This window comes from Leuresthes tenuis, unplaced genomic scaffold, assembly GCF_036924035.1.
Source record: "Leuresthes tenuis unplaced genomic scaffold, fLeuTen1.0.hap1 SCAF_20, whole genome shotgun sequence".
Taxonomy (NCBI): Eukaryota; Metazoa; Chordata; class Actinopteri; order Atheriniformes; family Atherinopsidae; genus Leuresthes; species Leuresthes tenuis.
This window is the reverse complement of record NW_027325374.1, coordinates 14231550-14243811: the sequence shown is the minus strand read 5'-3', so window position 1 is coordinate 14243811 and position 12262 is coordinate 14231550. Positions and strand designations below refer to the sequence as shown.

Here is a 12262-nt window from a genome sequence, read left to right as displayed (position 1 = left end):
AGGAACGATTTATTGGATTAGAGAATTGAAGGCTCGGGCTGATGCCCCTCTAACAAAGTGGGTTTATTGACGAAGTAACATTGTCATCATTCAAACGAGGCATAATGACAGAGAGAATGGTGCAAAGACTTAGCCAGAGGGCAGGGGAGAGAAAGTCTCTGGCAGCGAGTGTTTTTATGATTTCCCGTCTCTTTTTCTCACTTTTATTTCTTAACGTTAGCCACCGAATGATGTTTCGGTGTTAATCAGCGACGAGACCAAATGAATGTCCTACACAAAGAGCCTATATGCTGTAATATTTCTAACATATAGAAAAGATGGGGAAAAAAAACATGCCCCGTCAGCTTAATTGACTACTACAGTGCCATTTTTTTCAACCTGGAATTGAAATGGATACTTTGGGAGTCTTTATCATTCAAACGACAACCTTGGAAATATTTGTTATTGTGAAGCAAATGAGAAATCATTAAAAAAAAAAAAAAGAAAGAAAGAGAAAAACAGAAATCTGGAGCTTGCATAACCATCTATCCCCCAAAGTCAAAGTCAGTTCTTTGTAGAGCTTCCGGCTGATCGCCCAGCAGAGTGCCGCGGCTCCTCGTGTGACCTTGCATCTGCTCTGTGCTGAGAGTTCCCTCTGCTAGCTCACCCCCCTACTCTAAAACTTAACTGGTGCCAGACCATATTTTGTCCAGCTGACCCAGAGCTAGAGGCTTCTATGGTGAGCACACCCCCCAAATGGGCACAAGGCGTCTCATCAGCTTCTCGCTCGGCCTTGCTTTTGAAATGTTCTCCACTAAGCCTGCACTTAAGTTCTCTTCAGCTCGCTAGCTTCTCATTTCATCTATTCTTCACAGCCCATTCAGATTAGCTGTACAGCCTCACCCTACATATATAGTCAGGATTCGGTGGCACTATGGTTCCTCCAAATATTTACACGGCACGATCAAGATGTCTAACCTCACCTATGTGAGATTTCCGCAGTGCTCTGCCGAGCAGAAATCCTCAGCCACAGCATTGATGGAGGATTCTGCTCATGATATTGTCTTCCAGGCTGTCATCCTTTGAGCATATATGGAGTGAAGTGACAGACAAAAGGGGACGAATGCATAGGGATAACATGGTGCATGGCCGGCTGTGTTCTTCATCCACTGTTTCATTGTATTTTCGATCCGTATCGAATTGCATTGTTTCAGGAAGTGGAGGTCTCCTGTGACCGTTTCTTTTGTATAAAACCTCGCAAATGGGGATGATGGCGAAGCGTCTTTCAAGTACCGAACCTCATCAGCTGATTTTCAAGTTGTCAAGCTGGGCAAGAGCAAAAAGAAGCGACGGACCACCGCTGACTGCATAACGAATGTCTGTCAGCGCATGTTAATGAGGAGGCGGGATTCAGGATGTATAACCGAAGACATGTAAAGCTCTGACTCCTCAACTTTCATGTGATTGTCTGGGCACGAGGAAGGATTATTTCACAAATGACCCACTTTGGAAACTTTTCAGAGCTGCTGGTAGTGGAACCAACTGATGTGTAACTACCCACTGAGAAATGATGAATGCATTATGAGATCCTGCATATAGGTCAGTTATGAAATTGTGTAAATATACAAATGCACAGCTTTATTTAGTCTTCGATTTATTCTGTTTTCAAATCAGTGTTTTAAGATGTGTGATTAATGTGTCTGAGATCTGTCATTTTAGATGCATGTAGGAAATAGTTTTCCCCTTTTTGGACTTCTATACTCTGCTGAAAGTTTTCCCTTCTAAACATTTGTCCTACATTTGGATTTACACGCAAAAGGGGGAGTCGAGAAGAACAGAACAGAGAGGCAGGGAGAGCATATTCTATATTTGTCTTGTACATGCTACTGCTGTGAAAAGTAGGTGCTGTGAGCACTCAGTCATGTGAGGCAAATATCAAAGGCGTGGAGGGGGGGAGAAAAGGTGAAAGAAATGAGTCGTGTTTGACATATCTGAGAAGAATTTACTTTAAGCTCTTGTGCCTCTTAACAATGTTGTGTGTCCAGCAAATAATGCTTTCTTAGTAACCGACCACTTGACTTGAAGTTCAAGAGGCTGACACATTAAGGGCTCAGAGGTAAGAGATTGCTATTCAAAGATGAACTGGAAGGACACAAAAGCCAATGCCTTATCTTGCAACTTTAAAGAAAGGGATTTAATCTGCACCAGAATTAGAATTTTTCTTTTTAAAGTGCTGTTAATCATGCTCTGTCATCTTTCATCCAATTTAACCAGGTATAATATACACTCCCTCAGCTTCACCTCTCACCCTGATGGACGAAAGATAGTCACTTCAAGTAATTCACCTGGTTTCCCCAAAGATTGGCAACTTAAAACCACTGCAGCTGCATTTGGTTTTTACCTGCAGGTGGTAGAGTGCAGGCCTTTGAGTGGCTGGGGGCAGAAGGAGGGTTCCTCAGGCGTGGAGGACTCCCACCAATGAGATCCGAGTGGTGGACCCTGGAGACCGTTGGAGACTGGGGGATGCTGGGGAGTGTACGAGACTTCGCCAGTAGGGGTCTCTGTAGCTTCCTTTCCAAGGACCTGTACATGAAGAATGAGGTGACTTTTTTTTTCTTATTAAAAATCATACACAAATGTCACTGTGTTGGCTGTTAAATCTGAACGTTCATGCAAGTAATAAATCTTTGTAAAAAAGCCTGTACAAGCCTTTGTCGCATACACAAACACACACCTGAACATGCACAAACACGTGGCTTGAGAAACAAAAGCAGCTTGACAGATCGATGGCGAAATTACTTTCACCCCCGCTCAATCAGGCTGAGGGTCATTCGATTGACTAAAACAACTGATCGATTGCAGCGGCCGATACCACACACTCTCCAATGGAAATCAATGGCCACAATCAAAGGAACAGCTTAACAACAGCCACATCATTTATGTGATTATCTATAGCTTTTAAATCTGTTATTTAGTGGCTTTTGGAAGTCAGAGGAGACGACACAAACACTTACACCACCCTTTATTTCACTGACGTGTCACAGTCAGTGACACAGCCTCAGTCTTGTTGTTTCTTTTGTGGGGGGGGGGGGGGGGGGGGGGGGTGACACAGACACTTTAAGCAAGAATCCTTAAAAGGATCTTAAATCGCCATCCAATGCCAGCTCTGATTAAATCGATGTGGTCAAAGTCACTGAAGCAGACAGAATTTCAGACACGGGTCAGTCTTGTTGTAGCCAAAGACAACTGACCTCTGTGCTGAGTGCTGAGGGACAAGTTTGTGTACGGAGTGTATGATTCTCGGCAGAAAATCAATTGAGAAAAAGCAAGCCAACTTCTTCCGCACCGACAAGCTCTGACATTTTCTGAGTTCTGGCATTTAAACTGAGATTTGTTTTAGAAAATCAACTTCAAGGAGGGAATTCAAGGGAAGTGTGAGGTGAGTTTGTTTTGCTGCGATTTTAAAAATCATTTTGAAGAGGGAATCCAAGTATCACTTTCAGATTTTTAAGAGCGTGGTTACAGAAGAAGCCATCTTCATCACCTATCTTCCCTGTGATCATCCCAACACTGCTTGTATATCATCAAATCTGTAATGAGCACAAATCTTTTTGAAGAGCTACGGTATGAGTAAGATTTGGTGATGACAACATGACAGTTAACCCCCACTTCCAGCTTTTAAAACCGTTTTAGAAACACAAACACTGCGATATTCAACAGGTTGTATTTCTGTAAAGTTGCTTTCTTGTGACATAGCTCAACAGAAAAAAACAGAAAAAAAGGTGTATTTATGTCCTAAATGTCTTTTATGTAGCCCAAACAAGCAATAGCAGCAGCAGCGTGATGCAAACTGTACAATTCAAATTGTTCTTCTACCAAAAGGATCATATTTAGTCCAATAAGTGTTTGAATTTCTAAAAGGAGTGCCTACTATGAATTCCAAAGCTGCGGCTTCATTCGTTTCTATATTCAATAAGCAGTAAATGGCAATCTTCTTAGTTTAAGTATGTTTTTAGTGTACATTTGAAAATAAATTCTCAATGTCAACATCATTTCTTCCGATTGAACAGAATGTTTAGATGATTTGTGAATCATAGTATTTTCTTATTCTTACTTATTCTAAGTTCTAAAAAAATCTTGCCAGCTGCAAAAAAAATATTGCCAGTATAAACCTAGTTGACACTCGGGGTATACTGTATTAGGTAAACCAACAGCAGCTTCCAAGTCGCAGGTACACAACTACACACACACCTGCAGGTCTGCCGAGCCAAAGCACTGATATCTGCCCACTCTCAGCTATTAAACTACAACCTGACAGAAAAGGTGGGTGTTTTTGAAGTTGTGAATATTTGACCAGGGATCAGAAAATTCCCTGGATGCTTTTCAAAACACAAATACAGACAACACGGAAAGGTCTGAGGGTGAAATATGCTTTTATGATGACTGTCTACTTGCAAGCAGGGTACACACACACACACACGCATACTTTTGATAGTTATGGAAAGTGACATGTCTCTCGCTCCTCAACAATCCATACAGACTTGCGTGAAAGGGTATTTGCCTGAAGCACACACACACACACACACACACACAGAGATCTTCTTGCAATTGCCATGAGGGGAAATAACTCAGGGCCCACTGGTAAACACTTACACACACGTAGAACCACACAGCCGCATGTGCACAAACACAGTTGCTGGCCTCCCACCGGCACATCACGATGATAACACATTGGGTTGAACAGTCGGCCCAGGCCACTCTGACAATTTGGGCTTCACTCATCCAACAAACCTGTTGCTAAGCGACCCTGACTACAAAAAGAGGGAGAGACAAGGAGAGGGAAGGAGAGGACAAGAGAGGAGATGATAGGAGAGGAGTGGAGAGGCTTATGTTTGCCTCCCAGTGGCAATCTATATTGTCAGTGTCTTCTCCTGAGTCGAAAGTATCAAGTGTACGACATGTTTCCTGTTGCCAAACGTATTATCGGTCATGCTGCAGCGAAGGGAAACAGCTGTGTGCCACAGAATATGTGACAGTAAATTAATCAGATTTCTCATGAATGACAGATAATGGGGTAGCAAGGAGGGAAGATAAATCAAAATGATTCATGAGATGATTGAGGCGTGTGAAAATGCACTATCTGCAAAAAAATAATCTTTGTTTCAGATAACCCTCAAGCCAGCATGTCACTTTATCTATGAGCTTCTAAGAACAAATGTTTCCTTCTCCATAGGCTGTATCGCTTTGTGCTTGACCGACACTTAGGAGAACTCAGGAGACTTTGCAGGAGCCTCTGTTCTCACTGGTACTGCAGGCTAAAACATGCTGTTCTCCTACAACCAGAGAACACATTTCAGTGCAACACATGTACAGCCGTTTGTACTAGTGACCTATTTTGCAGCTAAAAGTAGCACATGAAACTCCCTCACTTCAATGTGCAACTGCTGAAGTATTTTCCAACCCTTACGCTTTTAACCATTTTCGGAAAACAATCTCTAACGCCGATCTTGACAAAAGCTGCACAGGTTGCCGGGTCTGCAGAAGTGTGTTTCGAGTAGCTTGATGGCTGCTGCATGGTGGGGAATTCAGCTACTGCAATGAGAACTATCTATGGTGCTGAAACCAACTTTAGACACACTCGGGAGTATCTTTTGCACACAGCCATGCAGCCTGCAGCCATTTAGTAAAAAAAACACTGAACGCAGCTCTATATCTTTTCATCTTTTTGTGAATCAAAGCCGGTAAACAACTGCAGCAAATCCATGTTTTATTTATTCATATGACAAAGAATTCAGCTGTTGTAAATCACGTTAAACAGTTCGTGTTTACTCATTCATAAACCCAACTTGCGTCTCTCTACTGAGACGTTTATTAAAAGTCTTGTTCAGTCCTAATGTGCCGTCAGAGTGTTTGCATATATATATATATATATATATATATATATATATATAGATGTGTGTTTGGGGGTAGAAGTGCTCCGCAGCCATGCTTCTTTTTCTTACTTTGCAGTTTCTTTCTTGCATTGATTACTTTTCTCATATTTGAATCACCCTACCTGTGTGAGACATTAAAAAACAGCGATCTACAAAACAGAATCCCGACAGCAGCACTTATGCATCTGCTGGCGAAGGCTTTCAGGGCGTCACAGAACGCAAGAATGAAATACAGGAGGGCCGGATTAACAACTTTAACAACTCGTCTTTTTCTTTCAGTCATGCAGCAGACGTTGGTCGATAAACTAAATAGATGTGAAGAGTGAAGCAGCACTGAGCAGATTAAATGATAAGCAGGAGCAAAGGCCACTAATTGTGAACTTGCAGGCTTATCCGTCTACATTATGGGAAGGACATTAACTTGTTCATCACAGACTGATTCAACATCAGTCACTTTTACCGGGGACTGACCGTCTCATCACCAATTCATTACAGCTGTACCCACAGATAATGCCTTAATTCTGCTAAAGACTACTGATTCTACACTGTTTCCCTTTAGAAATCATAATTGAGACATTAGCAGAAGGCATTCTTCTTTTTTTCTGTCCCTTACTTTATTTCTACTGCTTCTTCTTACTCAATATACTATGGACTAAAACAAATCTCCTCAGAAATGATGTCAGTGCATTCATTTAATTATTTATTCATTTTTCTATGGACCCATTCTTTTACTTGTTTACCTACTTACTTGCTTACTTACTAAAAAATGAATACTGGCATCAGTCCCCAAAATCCAATATTGGTCAGGTTAAACTAAGAAGGTTTAATGTCTCAATTAGATTGTAAAAGTCGACAGCTGAAAGGCCAGCGGGGACAGGCCCGCTGTGCAGCGCGAGCGTTTAGCTTGACAGTGCTGCAATGTTTGAAATAGGTGATAAATGAGACCATGAGCCCAGTTTCCATTCAAGCTGAACATTGACTGACAACAGCCCCAGAAAATGTCACTCTGTTTACCTTTCCCTAACATGTAGATTCATAAAAGCCGCCGCATGTTTCCCTCTGTTCTTATTCATGCTGAGATAGTGGAGGCACACTGCAGCTTTGCAGACTCTTCAACGGGCTTGTAGCAACGCTGAAAGCCCCAAACTCCTCTGACTCCTCCTTTGGGGATGTCAGAGTTTCGAAAGAACAGGCATGAAGAGACAGAGGGGCGCAGGAAGGAGGTGGCTTTTGATAAAGCGACAGTAAGTGGGAGAGACAAAGAGTGTGGGGATGTGTGACATGCTGGATTTATAAAGGCAGGAAATCTGAATTGCTTTTTTCTCCACCAGATGTCCACCCACGTTAACACTTCTCCTTTGAGTGAATGATATGAGATTTGTTGGACGTCATTTCAAAGGGCAGAGTAGTGGCAGCAGTGGGAGTTTTTTTTTACATTAGCGTTTCGATACACTCGTCTGTCCCAGTTGTAGAATTCATTATCAACTCAGACGCCTTTTAATGTGGCTGTTGTCAAAGAAGAAAACCACTTGAATTATCAGCCTGTGGTTGCATGCGTCCATTTAGCTCACGGTTTTGCAGTGTACACCCACCTTTCCCTCTGTTTCTGGGTAACTGTTTTGAAAAATGACCAGAAAAGTACGTCCAAGTGAAGCTCAACTTGCATCATTTGGACATAAAACATCAATTTACCCTCTAAGTTTGGTGAGGTGACACGAGCCTCAACATTTGAGAAGGGGGTGGCCAATTTGATGACCATATAATGAGGACGGTCTTTCATTTTAGCTTAGGATCTGTTTTTTAGCAGACTCTCACAGACCTGTCATTGAATAAATAAATGAATAATTAACAGTGTTTGCAGTGACCTCAGTACTGACAGACTATGACAGACTGGTTTAAGATGTAAACAGGTGGCTCTCCAACATTAAGCTGGTATCATAGCAAATGAAGAACAGATTCAAACATCCTTAAACATCAAAGCAGCAAGATACGCATCATTGCTTCTGGTCAGAAATTTTCCATCAGACTTAGTTAGACTGAGTTTCACATTTAGCCATAGTTCAATTAGCAGGAGTTGTATCCAGGCAACCATATGCAAAATTAAACACATGAGCACCTGAGTTCTACTAAATCGGCAGCAGGCAGTCAGGATACTATCATTTAAAACTTGATAGCAATGAAAATGCCTGATACTCTATACTCTATTTTGGTGGGTGTTGTTTGGATGACAACATCAGCACGTGTTGGCACATATTCTGTCTTTTTTTTTAAAAAAAAACAAAAAAAAAAACACAGAAGGCTAATGCCTCTAGCTTAACTTTCAGTCAGAACAATGTCGTGACAAATTACATCCGTTTCATGAATTCAAGAAGTTAATGCACAAATTAAAAGCTGTTAGAATTAATCTTTTTTATTTTTTTTATTTGTTTCAAAGCATTATAATACCACTGGGAATCTATGGTATTAAAACATACACCACACTGTATGTCTCCTTCCACAGTTCTGTTTAGACATGACATTTAGAAATAGGGATTCACTAACAGTGTGTTTACAATTACTGGAATCCACAGTTTACCCTAAGCAACTTCAGGGAAACTCCAATAACCCCATGGCTCAATCAGTGCCTCCCATCTAGTGTTAATATTTTTTTGACGTTTCAGACACTGTTCCCTGTTCTTTTAATAAGTATGATCCTTTATTTCTCAAGAATGAGTCTTCAAATTTCTCACGAAACAGAATCTACGACCACTAACTTCACCAATCCATCAACTGTGCACTTCTTCTTCTTTTTATAGTGATTAAATAGCTATTCTTCCCAGAAGAACCCACTGTACTAATACAGTAACGGCTGACTTTAAATTAGAAAAAGAAAAGTCAAACAACCCTTGATAATGTGAACAATAACTTTGCATAGATCATCACCATTGTTACACGCTGCAACTTTAAAATGATTCAAATCTCGCTGTTCAAATGGTGATGAAGTAGATCGTCGACATGAGACATGAATGCTGTTTACCTAAAGGAGAGAAATACTCAAGGGATTAAAATGAACCTCCTGTTTGCTGTAAATTCCAAACAACAAACGGTAAAAAGTTGAACGCTTGCAGTATGAATGTGAATAATAATGCTGTGTGTGACTCCTTCTCCCTTTCTCTGTATGTCTCCCGACTCTATATGCAGCTTATTGACTTTATCCTCTCCCCTTCTATCTATAAAAAAGGCTCGGTATTAAACTGAGCATCAGTGGGAGGAATCTATAGTAGCTATCAGCATGCCTGACGGCACGCACCAACTGCACCTTCACACTTATATAACCCAGTGCTTGCTCACACAGGCAGACAAACACATGCTCGCACACAAACAAGCACCTGTAAGCCCGACAGTTGTGTCTATGTATAGACACAAAGCCACACACCTATAGACTGACTTTTCAAATGATCTAGGGGTGTTGTTTTTCTCGAGCATTAAGGCAATATACATATTCAGTGAATTCAGTGTGACAAAGTGGTGTCAGAATGGAAAAATGACCACAATCCAGACACTGCATGCGCACACGTGTTCATTTTGTTGTACAGGTAAATACAGACTATAAGGAAGTAAGGGTGTTTACAGCGATAGGGACAGATCTATAGCACGCCATGCAGACTCCGTGAGGACATGCAGACCCGTGCACAGACACACCTACAGAAACACAGACATACACACAGGTTACCTGGCCTCTGCCACAGTGCAGCAGTAACTGCCACTCCGCCGCGAGCTTCTGCCCACCCGCAGCTCCTCTCGAGACTTGCGGCGGTTAAAGTAGTCTGTGAGTTTTCCGAAACTCGCCATTTTTTTTCTTTTTCCTCTCACCTCCACCTCTCCGTCTCTGTTTGCCTTATTTCCTTTGACGTGTTCAACAACAACAACAACAACAACAACAACAAAAAAATAGAATGTAGTTCTGCTCTGCGAAGCTCCTTAACACGTGACCTCCCCGCCTGACTTTCAGGATGCCGTTCTGTACTACTGCCTGGATTCTGCGGAATGGCTTGGTATCAGCTGCAGGTCCGAGGCTCACTGTGCTTCCTCATCCCCTCCTGCACAGCGTTCAATGGGCAGAAGAAAAAAGCCAACGCTTTCTCTGCCTTCCTCCGCTGCTCTCCTCTCCTGTCGATGGTTTGCCACTGCGCACAGAGCATATACACAGACTCTCTCAAAATAGTAACGTTTGTAACTGCCTACCCATCAACACAGCAGGAGCAGTTACTCCCCCCCCCCCACCACTCCACTGGAGAGAAGACTGGAAGGAGGAGAGGGTTAGAGAAAAGGAAAGAGGGCGTGTGGATCAGCATCGGTCTTCTGTGTGCTGGAGAAAGAAGAGCTTATGGGAGAATATGAGCTGCTGTGATGCTTGTACCTAAGCCCACCCCCCTCTTTCTAGCTCTGTGTCTCTCTCTTTCTTTAATGCATGTTTTCTGTGTTGCCCACTCGCACTTCCTCTTTCATGCATGAATTCTTTCACACTACTGTTCATCACTTGGTGAGCACACACACACAACCTTCTATCAAAGCTGGAGAGCAGGTGGCAATGGCAGAACGCCGTGCGCACCTCCCTCCGTCTCACTCTTCATCTCTCCCTCTTCTTCCCGTCTCACACACACTCGCAACCTGAGGTGCACCTGCTCCAGCATCATCAACTTTCCCCCCTTTGCCTTTATTTGCTCAAGTGCGCCCGCACACGCTCGCTTTAAGTGTAATTTCATCAGTAATGAAACGGGAGTGGAAAGGTTAGTCCCGAATCACCGGCTGACGGATCCATATATTCGTGGGAAATGAAAAAGAGGATGTCAGGAAGAGGACAGCACAGGAGGGGGGTGAGGGAAGGGCAAAAATGCAGAGAAGGAGGGAAAGGAGGTAGAGCAGGAGGGCTCTTTGTGAAGTGTTCATTAGTGGCTGAGTGTTTTAAGTGTGTGTGGCTCCTTCCCACACATCGACACAGCTACATACATCAAGTCCTCCGCCTATTAAAGGTCTCATCCTAAATGCTCTCCATGTTCATTTCCAAACAATTCAGTACACTTCCCACTTCGTCCTTCATTTGTCTTTGTTTGTTTCTTCTTTTCCATCGTTTTCTCATTCGAACTCATTCGGGTTGTTGTGATCACGATCTGTTGTGAGCCTGGTTTAGTTACATCACTGTTGTTACTGGTCAGCAGATCACGATGAGCAGAGCTCGGTTTCATTAGAGCAACGGAACGAATGCGCCGCGCGTTAAGAGTGACTGAAAAGGAACTCCTATGTCTGTGACCACAGGCATTTCACTCAAATTAAACACACGCTCCAGCTAACTTTCAGAACCAAAAAAAGCTCCAAGGACAGCAAAGGAAACGCAATCTAGTCAAAGAAAAATACTTCTTCCAAATCTATTTATATACAGTATTTATCATCGTTGCTTGAAAAATGACAAAAAACAAGTATTACTCAATTATCAAATTATCTGCTGATTAGCAAATTGACTAATCAATTAACACACTAATTGTGACAGTTGTAATTTCTACTAATAGTCTCATTAAGCAGACATAAAAGGTTGAAAGGGGTGGCCGATTATTATGGTTGCTGTGCAACTGTCCACATTAGGTTTACACATCTAAAAAAAGGGGATACCACTGTTAATATTAAAGTGTACCAAGTGTAATTATTTGTCGCACTTCCTGTGCTTCCACATAAGAATGAGAAGCAGCAGAATTCGACTTTAATTATGCTGCAGCATGAGCTCTTCCCCTCCAGGCAGCCCGACCTGTCTCTGACGCTGAGAGACGGAGGTTGACAAGTGTGAAAAACACAACAATTTGTGTAAGAGCCAGCTTTCCTGTAAACAGATTTAACAAAAAAGGCTACAGGAAAAAGAGATCATTTATGGAGAAAACACTCGGCCGCCCAAAATAAAGACTTCATGACGCATTCATGACACATTTTCAAAAGAACAAATACAATCCATCCATCCATTATCTTCCACTTATCCTAGGTCGAGTTGTGGGAGATCCTTGAGAGAAATACAGACATCCCTCTCCCTAGCGACACCCGCCAGCTCAAACTAGTTGCTCAAAAGACGTTCCCAAGCAAGGGGGCATATATAATCCCTCAAGCGAGTACTGGGTCTGACCCAGGGTCTCCTACTTGGACGTGTTTGGAAAACCTCTAATGCGAGGAGACCAGAATGAATCCCAAACCACCACAGCTGACTCCTTTCGATGGGGAGGAGTGGCGGCTCTCCTCCAAGCTCCCTCCAAATGAGCCAACTCTTCAGCCCATCTCTAAGGCTGAGCCCAGCCACCCGCCAAAGAGAACTTATTTCAGCCGCTTGGATC

General features: G+C 42.5%; 1 protein-coding gene across 1 annotated transcript in view; it reads right to left on the bottom strand.

The window, feature by feature from the left end:
• Positions 1-10072, bottom strand: part of ankfn1b (ankyrin repeat and fibronectin type III domain containing 1b) — a 111676-nt gene extending 101604 nt beyond the window's left edge. Inside the window, exons 1-2 of the mRNA XM_072372926.1 lie at positions 9625-10072; positions 2381-2562 (exon numbers count right to left, since the gene is read on the bottom strand). Of these exons, the coding sequence (XP_072229027.1) occupies positions 2381-2562; positions 9625-9743 (301 nt within the window). The 5' untranslated portion in view covers positions 9744-10072. The remainder of the gene's footprint in view (positions 1-2380; positions 2563-9624) is intronic.
• Positions 10073-12262: the final 2190 nt, after the last annotated feature.